A 26,022-nucleotide genomic window follows, 5' to 3' on the forward strand; every position below is an offset into this window, starting at 1 on the left:
ATATTCCCACTGGCTTGTGTGGATGAAACAAGCTGTTTATAATCACCACATGGTTACCATCCTCAAACGTGGTAATGGAGCCTCATGGTATGGGAGTGTTTTATACAGTAGTGACTGAGGAAACAGCCAGATCAGAAGGAAATTTGGAGTACGTATCGGAGTACTACGGATATTTGGCAGGCAGATGTGTTTGCATTTCAACAGGAACACAACCAAAAGCACTCACTCAGTAAAAAAAAGGAGTTGTTTTAGAAAAAAAACTCTGTAAAAGTCCTGGAGTTCAGGTCCAGCCTCAATCTGGACCTGAACTGTGATGGGAGAAATGTCGAAAAGAGAGGTTTTCAAAGCTTGCAGGCCATTTCCATGATAACTTTAGGCAGTCATAGTTTCCAAAGCTTCTTTGACCAGAACCTGCAGAATACATATGCAGACGAGGGCTTTCTGTCCTTTATGCTTAAGATATTTAAAAAAAATATATTACTTGACAGTTCTGGTCTTGTTCTGTTATTATGGAGAATTGTGTGAACTTTTTTTTTTTTTTTAAATATAGTTTTCTTGTAAGATCTGAGAGGATATCTCAAGAGAAACTTGTTTGTAACATAAGAATATTTCATAATTTTAGGGCAGCAAATGTTGTTGGGTGTAAACCATGTGTATTTAATTAACAATGTATTTGTTTTTGTGGCCAAAACTTTATAAATACAATGACATGTTCTTCCAGTTCAAGCACGAAAAGGGGCACAATAATAAACTTACAGGATAACAAAGCTGCATTTAGATGGATTTTTTTTAAAACACCAAACACTGACAGTTCACGTTTTTCTGTTCATATGTTAAAAATTAAAATGGGAATACTGGACCTCCATTACGCTCCTTTTAAAGTGTTATCTGTAAAAAGAGATGGATAGGCTTTGTCCCCTGCAACTTTTAAGCTGATGGAAATTATGCTAATTTGAGTAAGAATGTGAATTCTTCAGTACCTGTGGTATTGACCCAAGGTCGAATTCATTAAAATGCAAATCTAACAAAGTGAAAAATGTCTGAAAATAGAGAAAGTCCTACTGAGGGGGGTTCCCTCCAACTCCTGCTCTCTTCCTCTCAGCTCAAAGGGAGATACTTGGTTAAGTGTCACATTACAATTTTAAAAATTTTAGCTCTGGGCATGTATGTTGCTTTGTCTGCTGGGCCCTTTGTGATGCAGTGTGTTGCAGTGAAAGCAGAATTCATTGTCAATGTCTGTTTATTTGTATATTTTTGTTGTTTTGTTTTTCTTTACTGCCTCTTCTTTCTCAAGACCATGAGGATGGGGGATTGGGACAAATTTATTGGCTCTTAAAAACAAATTTGGCCATTGAAGCACCAGTTTCAGCAAAGATATCAGGTAGTGTTTGAAGGGGTTTGTGTCTGATAGATGTGCTTGTCTTTAGGTTCCATCTATGAACCTCTTAAGCTGTCTAATCTCCAGCAGGAGGATGAGCCCCTATGGGAGAAGCTGGACCGCTACTACAATGCTAGTAAGTACACACACTTTAATGTGACTCAGAAGTCCTGCATTGCTCATAGTGGCAAAACTGTGCCAATAAATCACATAAAAAGAGAAAATGATCACAGTGATACTGAAACTAGCAACACATAATAATTATGGTAATGATATAAAGATAAGGTTATTGTAGTAATAATAGCAATAACAATGACAGTGAGATTTTTTCTTTAAAGCAACACTACTTCAGTTTCCAACATTAAATCCTGTGCTTTTGACCCGTTTTGATGGTACACTTACATTATGTACATTCTATGAGCCATCATTGCCCTGCAGCATCCCGAGACTCGAAAACTGCATTTCCAATTTTTTTTAAAAGGTTGGAGCATCACGTTTCAGCTTAAGTTTTACTTTCCGGCACAGCTCACACCCCAGCAACTGGATGTCAACACAGAAATGCAAATGGACATTTTGGGAGGAATTGATTTTAAAAGAAAGACAGAACATGACCGAGCAGGAGAAAAGACAAGAGTCTACATTGGTCTGACTTTTACTGACTGGAGAGGGATAACAGAGAAGAGACAAATTAGGCTATTGAGCAAGCCACGCAGGAGGCTACACCTCTTAGCCACATCCCTAAGAGCTAAATGGGCCTTTTAGGCTTCATGAGGGGGTAGTGTTCAGTAGTATTGTTCAGGACTAGCGTTCTGCCAAAGTTCAGTAGCAGGGCTTTAAATAGCAGCAATTTAAAAAAAAAAGTTAAATAAATTTTGAGTGAGAGCCTTATGTTCATCTTTACTTCACCATGGCAACCTCAGTGTCTACTCCTACCTCACCAATCATGGACATCAACAGCTAATTACCTCTCCCAAGGCAGAGGTCATGTATTCACCTTTGGTTCATTTGTCTGTCCGTTAGCAATAACTCCAAAAGTTATGGATGAATTTTGATTAATTTTTCAGGAAATCTCAGAATTGGAATAAGGAACAAGTGATTAGATTTTGAGGTGACCTGGATCATCGCCTGGATCCAGGAATTTTTTAAAGGATTTTTCACTATGGGAGGGTAGGAGTAATATTGCCATTAGAGCTTTTAACTGAAAATAATGCCCACAATCATTGGCAAAAAAAAAAAAAAAAGAATTCCAATGGCTTGGTGGAGGTGCTTCTAGTCTCTGTTCTGTTCCAAACACTTTAATAGGTCCTTTCATCAAATTTAACAAGGATGCAAGAGACGGGGGATGAGAAGTTTTAGCAAGCTTATATTTTCTCCAGGAAGTTATTTTTCTTACATAACATAAATCACATAGATCTCACATCTGTGTTTTATTCTATTAAACAGTTTGAATTGGCCTTATAACTTATTTGTTTTGCATTTAAAAGAAAACAAACACTTTTCCATCTGTTGCAGTTCAGTCAGTAATAAATTATCCTCAGTGTTCAGCTGTGGTTACAAACTGTAGGTCACCTGTAAAATGTCAAAATACCAGATGCCAAATGTCTCTGCTCACTTTGCTCATTGCTGATCAATTGAAACTGACCACTGAACTGAGAGGACAGATCAGAGTTTAGTATTTCAGAATCAGAATACTTTTTTAATCCCAGAGGAAATAGTGTGCACACAGTCGCTCCATTCCAGATAAAGAAAGGATAAGATGAAGATAAAAATCACAATAAGAAGAATTACAAATTAGTTACAATATCTATATAAACAGATACAGGATCAATCCTGCCAGTGGGTAATATGTACAGCATTATCACGATGATAAACAGTAAAATGTAAATCTAGTGCAAAGTGCAAATGTATAACAGTGGATGTTGTTGCTATATAGAGGAGTTGTACAGTTTGATGGTCACAGGTATGAATGATTTCCTGTGTCGTATTTTTAACAGTTTTTCTTTAAAGGAATTCATAATCAAGGCTTTAATCTTGTTTATTAGTGTAGAACTTTTACTTTACTTGTAGGATGTAAATAAATGTGTATTCCTGCACATTTTTTATTTTATTTTAAACACCTGCTGATGACATATGCTGAGAGCCACCAGTGGGTATGTTTACCCACATGCTGTGTGGTTGGATAGAAAAACCTCATTCATTGTTTCAGGAACAGATTGGCCTTTCATTCCACCAAAAACTGTTTCTCACTCAGACAGCATGGCCACAATGGTGAGCTAAAGCATAGAAATGGTAAGAGCTGGAGTTGTTTTTGTCATTTGCCAGTACGCCCAAACTGCAGCCACAGTTTTTTATTGGCATCATCTTGCATACAGTATTGCTTATAAAGAGAAATTATTCTCACCAGGCACGACAAAAATTAGATGGGTGAGTTCTCATATGGTGGAACTGAACATTGAAAAGTAGTGATAGATTAATTCTTTCATCTGATGGCACAATGTAATGGTTGATTGTTTTAATAACTGCAGCTCTATGCTTTTTTTTTTAATATGTGAACTTTTGAAGGCTGATTTCAGTTTGCACTGTTTGAGTGGGAAGTTTGTGCAGAATTCTGTGGGTATTTCTTCTCAGAGGCTAATGACAAACTCACTGGTGAAGGTAGGAGAGTGGGGACATTCACACCAGGTGTCAGAGAATCATCACAGGAACAAGTGCACAGATTGGATGAGGGGAAAAAAAAAGTTCATGCCTACAAATATGAAAGGTTGTCTCAGATCACTGGCTTGAAACAAGCTTGAAGTTATTAAGAACTTAAGAAGGACACAAAGTTGGTGATGTAAAGCTGGTGCAGCCTAGTGCAGGTGATAATTTTAGGATATGTAATCAGTAAAGGAGGCTGCAGCCTCACTGCAGGAGACATAAATACACATTAGCACTGATTGCTGAATTACCAGCAGCTGTGAGTGCAACACTGTGGCAGGGGTGGTACATCACCACCGCACACATCAGAAAGCCTGTGATGTGTTCATCAGTCTATATGGTTTCTGTGACATCAAAGGAATTACTACTTATATAAAATATGTAAGCTGTCAGCTTGTAGAATTTTTTCGCCTTCTGTATTTTGTAACATTTTCCTACCAACCACTGTATTGATTTTTAATGATAAATGGAAGTAATATACTCAAGACGGGGAAGCAGTGCTCCATCAACACTGTGTACAGTGGGGAAGGGGGGCTGCTGACCTCAACTTGGGGCGTTGTGGGTCAGTGGAGGGAATACTTCAAAGACCTCCTCAGTCCCACTGACACATCTTCCGACAAGGAAGCAGAGTCGGGGGACCCTGATGTACGCTTTCCTCTCTTTGGGGCTGAGGTCGCTGAGGTGGTTAAAAAGCTCCTTGGTGGCAGGGACATGTGGGTGGGCGAGAGCCGCCCAGAGTTCCTTAAGCTCTGGATGCTGTAGGGTTGCTTTGGCTGACGCACCGCTGCAGCATTGCGAGGACATCGGGGACAGTTCCCCTGGACTGGCAGACTGGGGTGGTGGTTCCCCTCTTCAAAAAGAGGGACCGGAGGGTGTGCTCCAATTACAGGGGAATCATGCTTCCCAGCCTCCCTGGTAAGGTCTATTCAGGGGTGCTGGAGTTGAGGATCCATTGCATAGTTGAACTTCGGATTGAGGAGGAGCAGTGTGGTTTTCATCCTGGTCGTGGAACAGTGGTCCAGCTCTACACCCTCTTCGGGGCCTTGGAGGGGCATGGGAGTTTGCTCAACCAGTCTGCATGTACATGTACACTGCTGGCAGTAAATCAAATTTGTTTCCAGTGAGGGTTGGACTCCGCCAAGGCTGCCCTTTGTCGCCGATTCTAATTTTAAATTTTATGGACAGAATTTCTAGGTGCAGCCAAGGTGTTGAGGGGATCCTCTTTGGTGGCCTCAGGACTGGGTCTCTGCTTTTTGATGATGTGGTTCTGTTGGCTTCATTGGGCCGTGATCTTCAGCTTTCACTGAAGCGATTCTCAGCCGAGTGTGAAGCAGCTGGGATGAAAATCAGCACCTCCAAATTCGAGGTCATTGTCCTCAGCTGGAAAAGGTTTTCTCTGGGTGGGGAATGAGGTCCTGCCCCAGGTGGAGGAGTTCAAATATCTCGGTTTCTTGTTTAAGAATGAGAGAAGGATGGAGCGGGAGATCGACAGGCGGATCGGTGCGGCGTCTGCAGTGATGCAGACTCTGCATCGGTCTGTCGTGGTGAAGAGGGAGCTGAGCCCAAAAGGAAAGCTCTCGATTTACCGGTTGATCTACGTTCCTACCCTCACCTATGGCCATGAGCTGTGAGTACTGACCGAAAGAACAAGATCAAGAATACAAGCGGTCGAAATGAGTTTTCTTCGCAGGGTGGCCGGGCTCTCCCTTAGAGATAGGGTGAGAAACTCGGTGATCAGGGAGGGGCTCAGGGTAGAGTCGCTGCTCCTCCACATCAAGAGGAGCCAGATGAGGTGGCTCGGGCATCTGTTCAGGATGCCTCCCTGGTGAGGTGTTTTGGGCACGTCCCTCTAGGAGGAGACCACAGGGAAGACCCAGGACATGCTGGCGGTACTACATCTCTCGACTGGCCTGGGAACGCCTTGGGATTCCCCCGGACGAGCTGGCGAATGTGGCCGGGGAGAGACAAGTCTGGGTTTCCCTGCTTAGGCAGCTGCCCCTGTGACCCGATCCCTGATGAGCGATAGAAAATGGATGGATGGATGGGTGGATGGATGGATGGATGGATGGATGGATGGATAATTAGATGGATGGATGGGTGGATAGATGGATGGGTGGATGGATGGATGGATAATTAGATGGATGGATGGGTGGATAGATGGATGGATGGATGGATGGATAATTAGATGGATGGATGGGTGGATAGATGGATGGGTGGATGGATGGATGGATGGATGGATGGATAATTAGATGGATGGATGGGTGGATAGATGGATGGATGGATGGATGGAATATACTATGATTGTGAAAAAAACATTGTGCAAGACACAAGTCTTCAAATAATAATCTTGTGCATAGTTAATATAAATACTTAATATAAATACTTAACTTCTCCTTCTCTTAATACCAGCACTAGTTGCCAAATTGGCACTACCAAGATGTGGAAAATGGAGTTACGGACCGTGATTGGAGATGTAGCTCACTGAAAAGCTGTTGAATGTTGCACTTGTGTTTGCAGTTGAATCAGAAAACACAGCAATTGTAGAGTATATGACCATGAGCTTTAAAACTAGTGTTTAGAGCTGTGGACAGCATCAGTTTTTCATGTTTTGTCATGAGATTGTGATGCCTGACAAAAGGTTGAACTTTAAAGTTTTAATTGAATAAAAATTGGATGCTATAGTGCCAGTACACCTACTACAGATGGGGATATGATTTTATTATTTACGGAAGTTTGGACTTGTTTTTACAAAATAGATTTTCTGTTTGTTTTTTCTTACAATGACAAACAGAATTTCCCCCTCCATTTTATTTTACAGTAAAATCAATACAAGTTGAGCCAGAGAGCAACAGAGGGGAGAGGCCAAACACACCACTTCATCAAAGCAGATAGAGCTGGCTTTGGTATTCAGGACATAGGCTCATGTGTTGCCCTGGGCTGCATGTGTCTATAAGATTCTAGTACTACAGTTCAGCATGATGTCCCTGAGGGTCACCACTGTGGTCATAAATGGACTTTTCTTAGTTGCTGTCATTGAAAAGGAAAAAGTCCACTACACAGTTCAGTAGACTTATTTATTTAAAATGTTAGTTTGTTTTGTGTATTTTTATTTTTTATCTAATTTCTGCTCCAAACAAATAATGTAACTATACATGCAGATCAAGTAAGTCCGAATTTGCTCATTGTTTGCATTGTGTGAGTGTGTGTGTGTGTGTGTGTGTGTGTGTGTGTGTGTGTGTGTGTGTGAGAAAATCATGCAGTATTATGACAAGGATAAATATCACGACTGCTGTACCTGTTATGTGTAAGGCTGGCTTTCAACTACATTTGTTTCTGGTTAATAAAAAGTTATTCAAACAAACCAAAATGACCAACGTGTAGAACAAAGATGCAAAGTGTTCTTCGAGTATTTTCACATCGTAGATCCGAGTTCACACACTAAATGCCTTTAAGATGAATTATGTGATGGCATTGATCCTCATACATTAACCAAGAAAGATTTAAGTTTGAATTGAACAAATAAGGCTCCAGCTTCACCGTAACCCTGAACTGGAATAAGCCGTATGAAAAATGGATGGGTTTAGTTCTCTGATATTAGGAACGATAGACATTTTTTAGAGCGCTTTTCAAGACACACAAAGATGCTACAAAAAGCATTAAAAGCAGCTGTAAAAAGATGGGTTTAGATGATGAATAATGTAAGGTAAGAGCAATCAGTATGTGTTTGGGGAGAAAAGTAGTCCGGAGGGTAGAGGGGCTGCCGTTGAGAAAGCTTTGTTCCCCCAGGTTCTGTACTTGGTCATGAGGGGAATGGAAAGAAGGTTATTGAGAATCACGTTCTTTGTGTGTTGATGAGTGAAGGTATTTGGGTTTAAGACTCGTCATTACAAACCCGTCATCGTTTCTGCCGTTTTTGTTTTAAGTGTTGTTGCGTATGTTTCATATAAACAAACCGTGACCAGCTGTTTCACAAACTCATGGCCTAGATCAGGGCTTCTCACTTTGGTCCTATGAGGGCTGCAATCCAGCAGGTTTTTAATGTATTCCTGCTTCAACACACCTGAATCAAATTAAATGCATCAAACAGCCAGTGACAATAACTCATTAATTTGAGTCAGGTGTGTTGGAGCAGTAGCCCTGGCCTAGATCCTTCATAGGCGCCCAGTCTGTTGTCGTCTTCATTTTGTTGGGACATCTTGGAAATTGAAGCAAATCCATTAGCTCCTGTTAAGCTAACCTCAGTCAGTTTCAAGACTTAAACGATTGTAACAGCCAAAAACCCCTCACATGTAGGTATTTTTTATTAACCAGCAAGAACAGGTTTGCAAACACACTCTGACCTACGAGTCTAGTTGCTCTCCACTTCATGTCATGCACAACTTAGGAAGGGGATATGACATCATCTAAAACCCAGCCGTAAAGAACAAATAAAAACTAAAGGTCAGAGAACACAGCCTTGATATAAAAGGACAGTAAAAGTCTGCTTTGGTTTAAAGTTACTCTTTAAAGTTAAATGGAGAGTGGCTTAACTTTTATCCATGGCTCTCTGGTCAGTGCATCATTTACCCTGATTTGGCAAAGGGCTAATCTAAAGAAGAGCTTTGCTGTGGACTTCAGATACATTACAGTGACAATCTAATGGGCAGTTTCCATTGAAAGATCTAAGGAGCATCCATTTCTCTTGCTGCAGTTCCACCAGCCTTGAATGCAAATGTTCCAAAACCCTTTGGATGTATTTACAACGACGCAACTCTCAGCATCTTTAGCTTTTTCTGCCATCTTTTTCTCCTGCTTGCACTTATCTGACTGGTGACCCTTGATTGTAGATTATTTAATATGCAGGGTTGACAACTCTGAACTAATGTAAATACAAAGGAAGTCACATGCATAACAGCAAAGTGTATAAAAGATTGCTAAAATCACATCGTCATCTTTTACATTTACATTTCTACAGATTGTATTTCAGTAAAATTATTGTTTTTGTCTCTTTATCGACAAAGAATATTTTTTCAATTAGTGAGGGAAAAATAAATTCTGATAATGAAGATGAAATTTTAGTAGTTGGTGAAGTTAGAAGATGGTTAGACAGTTAAGATGCCGTGGAGAACCCAGATGGGAAAGAAATCTGAATAAAGTTCAGTCTAAAAGACGAAATGGAAGAATTACTATTAATGTTTAAAGAGCAGTGGGTTAAAAAACCTAAAAAAAACGGAATGAGAGCAATTTGAGGATGTATTGGAAAGCAGAAATAAAGAAATACCTCCAGGAACAGTTCAAATTCTTTATACATGCAAAGAAAGAACTGATTCTCCTCGATATGTTTTGATTATATTTAGTGTAAGGTTTTATTGTGGGGAAACCACTTCATGTGGATTTGCCACCAGTCAGTCAGACTTTAGTTGTGCAGCAGTTTTCATAGAAAACTGGATATAAAACAAACTGCTTTAAAAATGTAAATGAATTCAGTTATTAAAAACAAGTATCAAAAGCAAGAAATGCCACCCTGTTTCACCCCAACTCTAAAAAGGAGTTTATTCTGAACAGCATACAGAGGGTCATGAAGGTAGTAGCGGGAAGAAACTGTGGGGGACAAAAAAAAAAAAGAAAAGAAAAGAAAAATCCTATTTATTTGTGTGAGGAAACACTACAGGGTGATGAAACGTTATAAGATCATTAAGTTACAAACATTTTAGAGTATACTATAAAATTAAATTCTGAAATAAAATGAACTAATAATAACAATAATAATCAGAATAATAATCTAAATAAATAACCTAATAAAGACAATTCCCAGATTAGATTGAAGGCTTGGCTCCGTGGGTTTACTGATGACTAAACGACTCCTTCTGCTCAGTCAGTTCTACTCATCTGTTCTAAACCAAAAACTACTGAAGTAAAACTAAAACTAATACTTTCTACCGTTTGCTGAAAACAAGCTGATAGACGCTTGTGTGTGTTTTGCTGAGTCATTGTAGAATTTAAATGCAGCAAAAGCAGAGATAGCTGCCTCTGAGCCATGTCTGGGTTGTTAATGCAACCTGTGAGAAAATGTCTGCTGAGGCTGGATGCACCATTTTCTCCCATGACCACACTTCAGGCAGATATGACACAGACCATTGGTCAGCACTGATGAAGACAGGGCAGCTTGGGTTTGACTCTGTGTGGATGCGTGTGTGTTCCTGTGCTGGTTTGTGTGACAATTAATGTGCCATCAGAATACGGTTGGTGGGTTTTCATTAGGTTCCATGTGTGCGTGGAGGAAATGACAGAAGACAATGCTCTGAGCTTAGTGTGCAACAGGTGTAGCTCTCAGTTGAAGCCAATTTGCTGCTATCAGCGAGAGCAGCGTTGCCTACAGCAGCAGCTTCGTTGAAACCTCACAGATTCTTAAAGAAAAGCCTCCGCCAGATTGCTGTATGTGGAAAACGCAGCTTTAACATTGAGCTTGTTTAATTGTTGTGTTGGGTGGCGGCTGGAAGCGCTTGTCCAATTCTAGCAGGGAACAAAGCCAACATTGTTATCACCAGCACACAGGCCTTCCTGCCAATATACCTGCTTTCTTTCAGCTTTAGGGAGGAGAAGGGGTGGAGAGGGGTGAAGCTGGGTGACAATGACAAATCAAACCAGTTACATTTTTCTTCCTTTCTCTTTCTTTTGTTGTTTTGTTGCAATGCTGCCCCCAGCTCGATCAGAAGCAGCTGTATTACGCTTATGCTGCTGCTGCATCTGGGAAGAATTTTCTTTCTGTTATCAAGAAATGAATACCAGGGGAGTTTTACTTCCATCTTTCTGAGTTCATCACTCCATCATCTCTCCTTCTCTCTGTTTTCTCACTTCTTCTATTGGTCTCAAACTGCTCAGGTGTATTTTTTATGGCATTGTGGCCACACTTCACTGATCCAGCCTCCTGCCTGATAGAACAGGAGGCAGAAACTTGGCTTCTGTCACACTGCTGTCTGGCTCACACTGATTTTAGAAATGGGGTAAGCAAGTTTTATTTCCTTTTTAGTCAAAGTAAACTTGATACATGAACAAACTTTTTCTTCTTCACTGATTTGAGTTTTTTTTATTCTTTTTGTATTCCTTATATACTTTCTTCTAGTATATGTGTGTGTGTTTGTGTGTGTGTTTTTCTTATCCAGGCATCCAATTTCTTAGCTTTCCACATGTCCTAATTTCCAACTTTTCTGTTGCACTGTGTAGCTACTTTAAGCCAGTTAAAGTCAGTATGTCCTGGATTTAATTAATAAAAACCAAGCTACGTCACTTCATCTTAATATAACTTGTACCTTACTATACAGTACTACACTGTCATAGTTAAAAGTAATTCATGACAACATAATTATTCCTGCTGTAAGAAAATGAGTCTTATCATGCTACTATTCACCAAATCGCCTACAATGCCAGTAAATGAAAGTCGTCATTGAAACCTCACCTCAAAGTGTGGTGGTCTCTGGGCCCTAAATGAGCACACACCAACTTGCCTAAACCAGCAAAAAATTTGTTTTGTATAAATAAAAACTGGCTGGCCTTCTGCAATCTGATTGGACAGTTTGATTTGTGACCATCCAATCAGATAGAGGAGTAAAGACAGGGACAAAAATCAGCATACTGAGTCTAGCATGCGTTTTTCGCTTTGCATACGTGAACAGATGTTTGCAAAAGCTCTTCTATGTTTCTTTACAAGTAAAAAGGGTTTTTTTTACACTCATGCAAATTCTTTTCTACATATTCACAAACTGGAATTTCTCAGACAGATTATATTGTCAGGGTGACAAGACTTGATTACAACTGCAAAATCTTTCCCCATACATAGTCAGGAACATTTAATTGAATTTTTGCAGATTTATTGTCTCAAACTTAACACATTTCACAAAAACTGTTTGAGACATTATCAAAATCAGTAAAAAGTTAATGTTACAAGACTGAAAGGAAGAAGAAAACACAAGTTTATCGGTGTCTTTTCAAAATGGGAGCTGGCAGTTAGTTGGTATATAAATGAACAAACAGCAGACTTTCTTGTTTCTCATGTATGTTTTGGATGTTTGTGTAATCATTACGGAGTTTACATTAGCTGTTGTAATTATTTCTTGTAAGCATAGGCATTGCCAGACCTGTGTCCCTGTATTATCTAAGGAGCTTTAACCATCCAGTGGTGAGGAAAAGGCAATATAACAGTAACAAGGACATAAGACGGTTGTCTTAGACTAATGTGTAGATTGAAATAATACAATTTCATGGAAACACAACTCCAATTTGTTCTGAATTCTCCATTTATAATAATTCTACATGGTCTCGGATGACTCTCTCACCTCTTTAAAAGTGGTGTACAATGGTTTAGTTCACACCTGCACCAGCTGTTTCAACTAAGTTACTTATCCTGCCGAAAGCCTATGACGAACAGCCACAGCAGGCAGGAAAAGACACGTCTTTCCCCAAGAGAGGAAAATTAGGCTACCAAAAAGTAAAGAGAGAGGGAGAAAATGAAGAGAAGCAGCTGCTTCTTGATTTCTGACACACCTGGACTAACAGTCTCAGTTGATTAGCAGCAGCACGTTGCGTTTCACTTGGGTACAACAGAGATCGATTCTTATCCGAAGTTCGTCAAAGTTATTTCCGTCAGTCACTGGACTCTAAGATGTCATGGTTAAATCTGTTCGGCTTTGCATCGATATTTTATCCCTTTGCCCGTGATCAATCAGGACATATTTAGTATTAGTGGATTCTTTGGGATCTCAGAATTGTAAAGATGCCATTATGCTATCAGGAAAACTGAACGCAACAGGCCTGAAACACCGAAATGTTAACACGACCTGGTCTTGGATTAAACTGGAATGAAACACACCATGCCATTTTATTTCTAAAGCGCTTTAAAAACAAGAAAGCAGCTGACTAAACTGTGGTACAATAAATGCAAAAAAAGAGAGCATAAATATAAAACAGAACCATAAAACATAGGAAAATAGGGGAATATTCCAACTTTTGGGCCATAATGAACAATGAGCAAGACAGTCTAATTATTATGTCCTACTGTCAGTCCATATGAGTGAGATTTTGTGTCTTATATTAAACTTTATCTTGAAAAAAGCCTATTTATATATATATAAAAAAAATTTTAAGGTCTGACTATTTGACTTTTATTATGCTGATTTTTTTAAAGCAAATCTCCAAATTCATGTGAGAAAGATCAAATTACGTCATCTGGCTGTATTTACCGCAGCAATCTGATATTCAGTTGGAAGCTTTTTTACTTTTTTTTTTTTTACTACTCCCCATTAAAATTATACATTTGATTAGATCATAACTTGTCAACACACAAAAAGGAGGATCTTTTTTTTCTGAAAGTCTATTACAACTATATTATTATTAATATTATTTCATGTTTCCGTTTCAGCAGCAGTTGTTTAGAAGAAGCAGTAACAGTCGGGTTTGCAAACGGAAGTACGTGGAACATAATGATGCTCATTTTGTTAATAAAGCAGGTCTTTATAATAAAAAATGTAAGCCCTTGTGCCCCTGTAGAGCTCTATGTCTAGCAACGCTCCTGCTTGTATGCGTTTTTCCTGTGCCTGTTGTCTTTATGCTAAACTAAGCCAACCCCCCCTCCTCTGGGTTGATCCCAGTTTCTTTGACCGTTGCACATGTTTTTCCGTTTAACAGCAACTTGTGTCACAGATGTTACAGTATACTCTGGTACTCTTGGAAATATTATGGCAGAGTCAGCAGCAGCAGGGAGGATGTTGTTCTTACTGACATGTATGATGAATATCACAGTTTGTGTGTTTCCATATTTTCATGTAGAATTTGTTGTAGAACTGTCTATATATCATATTATCCTTTATCTTTCTCTGTCTCCCTCCCCCTCCCCCACATTTTTTTTCTCTGTATTTTTTTGTTTTTTCTTTTATCATCATTTTCTCTCATCTTTTCCACCCTGTCGGTGCGGTGAAATGGCCCATTGTAAAAGAGCAGACTGTGTGTGTCTGAAACATTAGCTGCTGATTTAGTGGGACATTAGTTTGACGGATGGTGAGGCAGAAAACTCCCAACAACAGCTGATTTGCATCCGGAAAAACTTTCAGCCTCAGACTGAACAATGTTCATCTCTTATCTTCTGTCTTCTGCATTGAATGAACTCCACTTTTTTTTTCTTTTTGTATTTAATTTAAAAAAAATCCTTTATTAATATAGCAAAATCAAAACACCCAAACTTCTTTATTTTACTGTTTGGCCTGACATGTTAAAGATTACCATCACTGTTTGATGTCTCACATCAGAGGAAAAATGGAGGCTTATGGGTAATTTTTGAAACTCTGGATGATGCAGTATATCCATCTTTCCTAAGACAAGTTATTGTAGATGCTCATATCACAGTGGAGTGAAACAGAACTTTAAAACTGAAAAGTATACACACAGTCTAGCATAAATTATAGCGTTTATTGTGGATTTATTGTTTTGTTTCTCTATGCAACTAAAGTTTTCTAATGAAATATGAGCATTTAATCACAATTTTTTTTTTTTTTTTGCACTTTGGCTACTTTTTAATCATAGCTCATATCTACAATTACATCTACTATAATAATCAATCTAATAATATGAAAATTTAAGAGATAGTCTTCAGGTGAGTTGAAATACAAATCTGTTTGCTTACATGTGACTGTGCGTGAGGAGGCACTTCATCAGTACTTGGGCTGATATTAGGAGGTGGACTTTCATAGAGGGTTATTAATACTCCACCAATAATTCACCCAATCAATCACTTTATCTCCCTGTCAATGTGACTGCCACCTTCAGCTCACCAATCCATGCATATGTGCACACACATGGCTGTGCACACAAAGATTCCACTCCCTTTTTGTTTTTATTCAGAAACACACACATTTTTTCTATACCCTCTTTGACCCACATACACACACATATCTTCTTGATCACTTCCTCCCTTATCTCTGTCTTCTTCCATCTCTCTTGCTATCACTCTCGCTTTTTTTTTTCTTTTTTTCCTGTAACAAACATCAGTCCAGAATGGATGCGCCCTTCATTTGCACCAGCATAATGTTCTGTTGAAAAATGAAGTGATCCCTCCAGACACATTAGTCATCGGTGAGGGGACCTCTGCAGGAGAGGTGTGCTTGTCTGTGTGCATGATTACTTCCTTGAAGAACCTCTGTTTCAGTCTGTAATATTTCAGCATGTATTACTGGAGGCCCACCATCTGTATATGCTTCACAAGCTTTGAACTGTTGTTCTGTCCTCAGTAACTAATTCAAAGGATGTCTTTTGTTTCAGTCATCTTACTTTATCCTTCCTAATGCCTTTAATGTAATCAGGTTTTTATCAGCCCCATCTGAAATGTATGTCCCTTGTTTCTGAAGAAATGATCTTTTTATTATCTGCTGCAAAGCTTTGCCGTCGTAGCTTTTACTTTACACCAGCTCATGGTGGACCTGCGGGGATTCAGTGATTTTTCCTGGTTTGTCAAGAAAAGTCGGAATGACTGGGCTTAGTTTTAGCAAAAACAAGCAGCTCTTTACAGGCTTAAACAACTTCAGCACATTTTAACATGCAAATCAAATTAAAATCAGACAGTTTATAGTTTTAAAACCTTTTTAATTTTTAGTCAGAAATCAGGAATTTTACATTTAATTCTAGCAGTTTGTAAGGACTATACTAGTTTTAACAAGGGGATGGATTAAAAAGCTGCAGGAAATGCAAAATTATTAACCAGACAGCATTATATGCAGCTTCAGCAGAATAGTGCTTTGAATTAAAGGCTACATGTGTGCTGATGTGCTCGCAACAAAGCTAATCAGTGTCAATTACTCAGTTGGCCATAAATTAGATTTGCAGAAAAGCAAAAACTTATCTTTGATGATGACACTTGATTGGGTAAAAAGTCATTAACGCCACTCAGACGGGGGTTTGGGAAGTCTGTAACAATTTTTAGATTTAACTCAGAAGTGAGGATCTCTCGTTAGCACAAGAACACTAAAGTCAAGAACTTGAATGAACTGGCTTATCTTAATTGTCATGTAAATAAGAATCCTGGTTTCAGTAAGAGGATGAGGGGATAAGCCACATTTCTATGATTGTAATTATAGTATATCTTGGCCATTTATGCTTTTACAAGTTTAGTTTTGAACAATTTTATCCAACAAAGACTTGAGGCAGCATCACTAAAAGTATATGTATACATAATTATATGAAGTGATGAGTTATTTGTCAGAAAACAAACTTCATCAGAACACATGTCCTGATACTGTGCAGCTATCTGCTTAGAAACACACACTCAATTAAAACCCAGATTTCTGCTACAGGTCAAAATAAGTTATGGTTCTGATTATGATCAGTAGGGGAGAAACCTGACTTCTGACCTGATGACTGCACGCACAGATATGCAGTAACAAGAATACTACAAGCCTTTTAATACACCAAAGTTTTAGCATCCGATGACCACGGATGTACTAAAACTATGGCTAAAACATCAACAGGGTACATGTACATGTCATACCTTTTCAGACAAGAGTAACACATTGGTTCTTGCTGTATGTGAGGAAATTTCCTGAGGTAATTTCTTTATTTCCTCTGTGATGCAGAAGTTGACACAAAATGCAGGTCATACTGTTGTATTTTCTAACAGCCTAACAGCATGGGAGAAGAATCAAGTCTCTTGGAGGGAGATTAGGGATCAAGGTCAACTAAAACATGAACAGAACAGGAGTGTGTTCCGCAGCAACTTACATCGATTAATATATACAGTACCCAGGAGTTAAAGTGGGTCAGGGCTCTCCAGGGCTCAGTCCTGGCACATATGTTTCGTCGTCATGGGATGTTTAAGTTATTCTTACTCTTTTCCTTCATTAACATATGGGTCTAATTTAACACTTTTCTCTGGTTTATATGCTTGTCAAGTATAATTTTACACAATTGCTTGTAAATGCAACGCTCCAACTTGGCCATGGTTCTATGAATCTATCAGCAGATGTGTTCAATTAGCTCTAATTCTTAGAATCTAGTTGCATAATAGAGCTGTACATCAGATAAATAAGACCTTATTTCCCATTTGATTAAGAGCAGTTGAAGCACATGAGAGCACATCCACTGCTCTGCACACCTTAGCACAATCTCCTTTCTGTGTTTACCGAACAGACCAGATGACAGCAGAGTGACAGGTGGATGGAAAGGCAGGGAGGAAAAACACAGTGTTGCAGTAGGAAGCAAATTGCTGTTATACATCATATAGCAACACAACATAGCTGTTCAATTTAGAAAAAAATGTGCTTCACTTTTGAGAGAAAAAGGTAGTTTGGAAATAGGCCTGTAATTTGTACACACTAATGGATCTAGACCAGGTTTTTTAACCAGTGGTTGAACTACTGCACGTTTAAAATTTCCTGGGACTATACCAGATGCCGGACTGCTTTTGATGACTGTAAGAACAGATGGACCGACAGTTGGAAAGACCTCTTTAAGCAGTTGATGAGGCATGATACTGTTTGAAGAACCTGACTTTAAAAGACCAACAATCTCCTCTAAAAAACGTAGTCACAGGTTCAAACTGATCAAAGACAGCAGAGTAAGTGACAGGGACTGAACGAGCATAACCAGGTGGCGAGATCTGAGCCCTGGTAAGAGTGACTTTGTCACAAAAACAATTAAAGTTTTCACATACAGCAGGGAGGCCTCCATAAAGTGTGGGGCTTTAAGAACATTGGTAATAGTATAATAATAATAATAATAATAATAATAATATATGATAGGTTTTTCTTCTTAGCATCTTTCACAGTTATTTGATAATGATGCCAGCAGTCCTTTAACATTTGAAAAGATACCTGGAGTTTATCTTTTTTCCACCCACGTTCTGCCTTTCTGCACTCACGTCTGACAGCGTCAATCAGGGCTCAGATTTAGTTCTGATCAGCCTGGTTTTAGATGGTGCCACAGAGTCTAATACCGTTTGGCTGGTGTTGTGAAACCAAGAGCTTAGCTCTTCTGTGTCTTTAGACTCAGGAATGCCGTAACTGGCATCAAACACAGAAAAGCATACAGCAGTGGAAGGGTTAAAAGTGCAACAGCGCCGAAAAGCAGCAGGTTTTACTATATTACAGGTCAAAGCAACCTCAAATAAAACAGGCATGTGGTCAAAGAACACAGTAGCGCCAATTACTAGGTTAAAAACAGGTAAGTTATACAATAAAACAAGCTCTAATATGTGACCTTGTTCCTGGGTTGGGCCACTCACAGACTGTAAGATTAAAAGAGTCCACAAGATCTAAAAAGTCTTTTGCAATAAAATTATACAGCATTTTTAGATTTAAGGCAAATTTCCTTTATTTACTGTTGAATTGAAACTTTCTGATGAACTTGGGTTAAAAAGGAACTGTAAAACATTTGTGGTTTGAAAACTATGAAGACGTAATCATGTGGTGATGGGTAGTATCGGACCAGTTCCTCGCTTTACAATAGTGACTGAAAATAAAATAGCCTGCATTTGTCTTTTTGTTGTTTTTTTTTTCTTTCTTCTTTTTTTTTCACATGATCTTCTGTAAATCTTCATTTATTACCTATTACATTGTTATTACAACATTTGTTAATACAAGAGTGAAGAGAAGAAAATTTGGAGATGTCTTTAAAATATATCTTGGGTTATTGTAGGGTTATTTTAAATCCTAGTGTCCCTGTGCATTTTTGTATCTTATCGCTTTTTTTTTCTTGTTTTTTGTTTGGTGATGGTTTTAGCTGTGTTACAGCTGATGCCATGTGTCCATATGTCCTCTACTTATACATGTCTTTTATACTAAGTTTTTTCACTCTGGATGCCTTTTTGTGGCAAAAGCAAAAAAGTGATTTTAATTAATCGCATATCAGTATTTTTTCTTCTTGCTCAAAATTACCAAATGCATGTTAAATGCCAGTTTAGTCATTCAAAAGATCCATAAATTATTACAGAAAATACACACCAAAAAGTAATTAATGTACATCTAATAAATAGGAGGTTGAGGAATTGATGGTGAGAGTCTTGGCAATGTCAGATTAGCGACAAAACTGATTTGATTGCATCAGTAATTTTTTTTAGGGGGGGTAGTGTCTGAAACTACCTCTGGGGACATGTGGCAAAAATGTACACACACAAAAACTTTTTCCATAAATCACTTGAACAACTTCAGGCATGCTCAAAACGACCAAACTTTCAACTCTTTAAATAGTCATTTGAACGATTCCTTTTTTCATTAAAAAAAAAAAAATACACACACACACTAAACATGAATATGAATATGAATATTTTCTACAGTAAATATTGGGAGGATATGGTTTTGGCAGTGATTAGTGTTTTGAATATGTCAAAGTTTAGCAACAAAACTGACTGCATGGTGAGTTGACTGCATTAGTTTTTTCTGTGTAGTATCAGATACTCCCCGTTTACACCTTCATGGCCGAAAATGCCTCATTAGCTTCCATTAAGATCACATTTTTCATATCATTGTCATTCCCCTTTAAAACAATTCATTCTGTAATGTCCACATTTTATTTAGAAGAAAAGTAGTGATATTCGATTTTTTTACTGTATCCTATCAGATTAAACAGTTTTACCATTGCCGCCTGAGGTATGAAATTCTTGTATTTTTGGCAGTTAAATTTTTTAACCATGTGACTACCAGGGGACCTCAAGGGTTAATATAGTGAGAAAGTCTTGGAAAGTCCCATGAGATTTGAATTCATGTTTTCAGCTTGTGCAAAGCTGATAACTATAAGATCTCATTCCTGACTGTATCTGGTCTGTTTGCCAAACAGTTTTCTACCAAATTAAAATGATGCATCTACTTCTTTGCTGTTTTAAGTATGTAATCTATAACTTGTGGTACACTTAGAGCTCTTAACATAGAGGAAGTCAGCTTGCAGAAACTTAACTTGTAAAACACTGAAATGACTCAACTGTTTTCATTAACTGAAGTAAAATCCACATGCTCTGTCACAAACATTGATATCAATGTTCCAGATCATATTCTTGTTGGAATTACTGCATGTGTCCAGTGTTGCCGTCTGTCTTTTACAATATAATTGAATATAATTTAATTAACTTTGTACCTGGATATGTACAAAAAAAAGAGTTCTAACAGCTCTCTGGAAGCCTGTTAAGTATTATATTTTCACACTTTGCAACTGCACACAAGCCTTAGGAAAAATAAAAGAAAGCATGTTAGTAATCCATTACTGGATGACTGCTGTCTAACTGTGGTGCAGCCTCTGTGTTGTACTGATACAGCAGAACAGAATCAAACTGCTCCACAACATTTACAACTTGGATAAAAAATCTGGTGAGAACAGATGAAAGTGTTGCTGTTTTAGAGAAGACATTCCCTCCACATTGGAGCTAAAATAGACAGAGGTCATGTAGTGTATTCTGTATCGGTTAAGAAAGTATTATTACTATTTTTATTATTACATAATTTATTTGATCAGATATATTTAAGACTCCTTATTCACTCGCCCATATTAAATATGCATTTAATTAAATCTCTATCTAACCAGCAGTGGTATTGCTAAGCTTATAGAGGGTAATTAAAAAGCAAATTAATCCAAGTGAAAGTTTAGCACAACTAAATCTCCTGATATTTTACTTGTATATGTGAAATTTAGCACTGGTCATTGTGTCTGTCCTTATCTTTTGTGATAAAAATGGCTGGATATACTACTTACAAGTATTTATCTTTCATCACAGCTCATGGGCTACATGCAGTTTGCATTTGTGTGATTACTAAATGTGAATTGTGTTTCTGATTACAGTTTTCAGCTCCAGCTACGTGCAGTGTTGGCACGTTGGCAGCTGAAACTCATCTTCTGCCAGTGCATTTAATTCTATCTTGAACTTTAATAAAATAATGGATTAAAATGGTATGAATAGAGACCTCCCCGTGAAAGGCTCTGTGAGCATGGAGACTCAAAAGTGCATGTACCGTAAAAGTGAAATGCAGACTTCTGCTGAATTGTGGTTTAAATGTCACCTTAAGACCATGTTCATTAGCAGAAGCTTTTGTTGTGTTTTATAAAGTACTGTTAGTTATGTTGTGTGCTTTACCTCAGCTGTTTTCATCAGTGTTTATAATGACTGTGGAATTAAACACAATTTTTGCTAGAACTGTTGAGCCTCTTTTTTCATGTTGTCTCTTCAATTTTTTTCTTTCTACATCTAGTCAAGACAACCATTCTGAACTACCAGAGTCCCACCACTGGCCTTTTCCCAGTAAAAACATGCTCTACCTGCAAGGAAGCAAAGGTCCGGGACTCCCTATATTGTGCTGCTAGTTCCTGGGCACTGGCTATGGCATACCGGTTAGTATACAACATAAACAATCAGCAATAAAACACATAGCTTTTGTGTGGGAAAATCGTCTTGATAATAATCAGTGTGTGACTTTTGGTGGAACTTCTTCTGTTTCAATTATTACAGGCAAAATTAAACTTTTTTTAAACTTTTTTTTTCTGCTTGATTGTCAGTTTTATGACTTATAACAACATTGTATATCTCAATTTCAATAAGGAGCTAAACAGAACTGCTAACTTTTCCATTTGCATGCTAATGTTAGCCTTCATTTTGAATGCTGTGCTGATCATGAAGCTTTTTTCATGACTAAGGGATGTGCTTCATGAACCTTGTATCAATACACTTTTATTCCTGTTGGAACAGAGCCAGCTGTCTATAAATTTGGAATGTGTGACGCAGCTTCCTCCCAAAGGACATAAGTGGATATAGACATCTCAGAATTTTTGGCTGCCTTCTTGAACTGGTGACATTTGCAACCAGAGTCTGTGCAGTATGAATACCCCGGCATAAATATGACTAAAGCACTCTTTGAATTTCACATGGGGCAGCTTCAGCAAATTGGGACTGTTTTACAGCATCATATCCAAAATTCTAATTAGTTGCTAGCATTCAGCAAACTAGGTAGTACACTGATTAGCCACAACATTAAAATCTCAAACAGCATGAAAAGTTGGCAAACAGACTTTTATAAACTGTCAAACCAAGTTATGATGCAAGGATAACTGAATCAGAGAATCTGTAGACTGGTTGGTCTTGTGGGAAGTTTTCTGTACACTGTAAAAAATAACAAAAAACAAACAAACCCTGTCATATCTCAGCTACTGGGTGCCAGTATAATAGTGTGAAAAAAATTGTAAAATTACAGTAAAATTCCATAAAAAAATATAGCTTATTCCTTTACATTTACATTGGACATTTGTTTTGTTTAGTGTAGTTGTTTTTATTAGCACTGGTGATGCATGGGCCGACCACTTTAATTGAGGGGTGAAAGGGGCAGGCCATTAAATACACTGGTGCAATGTTTGTGACCTGCAATCTTACTTTATTTTTTGTTGCCAACTGCCAGTTCTACTCTGTTCTCAAGCACATTTTTCAGGGCAAATCAAGTCAGCCTTCAACTGCATATTTAGTGTGTGTTTATTAGCGGCGGGGCGGGTTGTGAAAATTAGTTTGGTTGTGCAAGGTGTGTTGGGGTGGGCAAGGTTGTTTTATATATGTGGGACCCGCAGGTCAGAAAACATCCCACCCGCGCATTATTAGTTAGCACATATAGTACCTTTCTCTCAGTTTCTTGCCGGTCTGGGGACTTGAACCTGGGTCCTCCCTCCCCAGGTTAATCTCTTTAGCCCAGGGGTTGGCAAGTTCAAGCCCTGAGAGCCACAGTCCTGCTACACAGGTCTAAATGTTGTTCTTTTTTTTTTTTTCTTTATTTTTTTTTTAAAGTTATTTACATTAGACATTAGACACTGTCCATTTCCATATTGGTATTTTCCTATATTAAAAAAAATATTGGAAAGCACAGATGATGTAGGAAAATGACTGTAGAATAGATGAAGCACTACTACATGTCAAACTTGGAAAATTTGTTATCAGATTATTGATAGTCACATTTCAGTCACATCTTGAACTGGCAGATGATGTTTGCCTAGTCTTTTCTTTTTTCCATGTTTATATTTGTATGCTCATGTGTGTGCATGTGTGTGGGTGTGTGTCATTTACCTGGCATTTATTTTGCTCTTTTGGCAGAGCTGCAAAGGACACTGGCCTCAATTTGTATTTGTGTGATTATATGAATTAACTATAATTGGCAGTTTTTCCATAATTGTGCATCTGTCAGGCTAATAGTAGTGAAAGTGGCTGCTGAAAGTGAGTGAATTCCTACAAAATTATCAGTTCTAAAAGACCAATGTGAAGAGAAAGAAATGAATAAAAAAACACAAAAACGAATGCACAGAGCACTGAAATTGGTTTGACATGTCTGTCTCCTGTGTCACTTCTAAATTTTATTGACAGCCCCCAAAGTCATTTTATGAGCTCATTTTTTGAGTGGTTACTCTTCAGGAGTAAGTGCACCTTCACTAAAGTGAACCTTTGAAAGGACAAAAGCAAGACAGACTGGGAAGAAGGAGTTGAAAGGAGAGAGACATTGGCAGGGCATCAGGAAGTAAGGTAGGCAGGGAAAGAACAAATGAATGGGGAGATAAGTGAGATAGGAAGAAGAAAGGGCGTATGGACAGAAGGACTGAGTGAGGAAATTAGATCGAGAGGGAAGACGGGAGGAAAGAGAAGGGTAAAAATAGAGAGCACTGCAGTGATGTGACCAGAGGCAGATCACAGTCATCAGTCATGGCTGCCTCCTATTAGAATTGTCACTGGGATTTAATTAAGATGATTCTCATCTGACAGGCTTGGCTAGCGCCATTACTTACTTCACACCCAGCTGCTGTGAGTGTGTGTGCACGAGAAATTCAATGACTAGACTCACAATTCGATTTGCCATAAACATCTATTCTAAGTAGTCATGATGACTAATGACATTTTACCCTGTAATATTTTTTTCTTTTTTATGCGTTACATTTGGAGTACTGGACAGTTTTTGTTGTTGTTGTCTCGTAGTTTTCTAACCTTTTAAGACTCCTTTTTATTTTTACAGTTAATTAAATCTGAAGAGCCAGTTACGTTACTGTAGGGCCTGGTCATTGGTGGATCATGTGCATATTATAGTGTCAGATACTTGCACTCTAGCAATGAATGGCTGGACTAAATTTAAAAAATGGATGTTAGTGGATGTTTTCCATTCCTTTTATATAAACACAATTTATCACTGAAGTTTAAGCTCTTTTCCAGTTGGCTCCATTTTCCTTGGTCAGGAGCCAAAGTCATTATTAGCAAAACCTTGAGCACATGCATCTGTAATGTGACAGCCTCACTAAGAATGTGCTGACTCCATCTCTGATCACTGCAGCCATAACTGATAGATTGCTGTGCAGTATTGCATTTCAGCTTTAACCTTTGTTCCTGTGTGAGTTTGCTTTGAATACATTTTGCTTTGACCCGGTGAATCGTCCATTGTGTCCTCCCTGGGTATTTTTGATGACTTCAGAAGCCTATTTCCTACGCATATGACATTGTTCACACACAGTTAAGAGAAAATTAAAACAGCTGCCAAATTAACTGTCACATTAGATGCTTGTGGTAAAACGTAAATGTTAAAATTTTATTTTACATTGTTTCGAGGAGCTAGTTCAAAATTAATTTTGTGGGGTTTATTTAATGATGAATACCCAATCAAATTTTGAAACCAGTTTCACATGATGCAGAGAACTTTGTATTTAATCTAAACGCACAGCAGGGGTGGAAAAATGTGCCTGAGCTGCAGCCATTTCCTTTTAATTGTCCTTCCATTGTCACAGCCTTAAAAGTAATTGGGGAATTTAGAGATAAGCAGTTTCATGGCCAGTTGTAGCCTGTTTCCTCAGTATTTCATGAAACATTAAGTACTTAATAGGTCTGGAGTTTATTCCAAGTGTTGAATTAGCATTTGGCGGCAGTTCATGAGAACTGCCACTAGTCCAAAAAGGTTTTAATGCAATTAAAGGAGACAGTTTTAGGCCAAAAAAAAAAGTAGAAGTGAAGTAGCAGAAGTTTTAGGCAACTATTTTGAACCCTCTTAAGAATGAAGAAGCACTTGCAACCCCAGGTCAATCAAAGGGTTTTAAGGGCCACAGAACATTATAGTTGATGGAAAAAAAATATCTGAACTGCTGTCCAAGATCTTTGTGCAGAGGTGACTTCACGACTTTGCTTCATGATACAAGTTACTGAAATGTTTCACATACAGAAATAAAAGTCAGCTTAGTTCTAGAGCAAGATTTTTTTGGACAAATGATGCCAAGATGAACTCATATATTAAATGGAAGAAGAGATGGAAGGAAAAGCAGGGCCTAGTGACCACTAAGTACAGCACATCATCTGTAAAACATGGTGGAGGTTGTGTTATTGTATGGGCATGTATGGCTGCCAATACAACTGGATCACTAGTTCTATTGATGATATGCCAGAAGTAGATGATTTCTCTATAAAGCAAAGCTTGATGCTTGGATTTATTAAGAAAAACCTAAACTTATCTGATTTATCAGATCCTGTTTGTGCATTTGTGTGTACACCCCCACCCCCTCTTTTTTTTTTTTTTTTTTTTTTTTTGTATTTGATGATGGGAACCACAATGTGATTGCAACTTATTAGGACTCTATGTAAACTTGGGGACAAACATTTTAGCTTTAGACAGTCACTTGTGACGGTAAGGTTAGGGTAACAGGTGAGGGAATGCATCATGTCAGTGGAGACTCCCCTTGGGCACGATAAAGTAGCTCTGTGTGTACGAACTTGTTTTTACTACATGATAGGGACCAAACCCTGACTGCATACAAACTTAGATAACTTCCTGGAAAAGTGGGGTTTGCACATTTCTCCTTGTAGGCACAAAATGATTCTTTTAAGATTAAGGTTTGGTTTTAGGATCAGGGTCAGAATTAGGTTATTGTTAGGTTTTGGTTAAGAATTGGGGTCAGGCATTTAGTTGTGATGGGTACGTTTAGAGTTGCGGGCTAGGAAATGCATTGAGAGC

General features: G+C 38.3%; 1 protein-coding gene across 5 annotated transcripts in view; it reads left to right on the plus strand.

Moving 5' to 3' along the window:
* phkb (phosphorylase kinase, beta) overlaps positions 1-26,022 on the plus strand; it is a 111,551-nt gene that overhangs the window by 2,048 nt on the left and 83,481 nt on the right. For all 5 annotated transcript variants that reach the window (XM_041995313.1, XM_041994585.1, XM_041993808.1 and 2 more), the window contains 2 exons: positions 1,428-1,514; positions 21,265-21,403. In XM_041995313.1, the coding sequence (XP_041851247.1) occupies positions 1,428-1,514; positions 21,265-21,403 (226 nt within the window). The remainder of the gene's footprint in view (positions 1-1,427; positions 1,515-21,264; positions 21,404-26,022) is intronic.

This window comes from Melanotaenia boesemani, chromosome 1, assembly GCF_017639745.1.
Source record: "Melanotaenia boesemani isolate fMelBoe1 chromosome 1, fMelBoe1.pri, whole genome shotgun sequence".
NCBI classification, from domain to species: Eukaryota; Metazoa; Chordata; class Actinopteri; order Atheriniformes; family Melanotaeniidae; genus Melanotaenia; species Melanotaenia boesemani.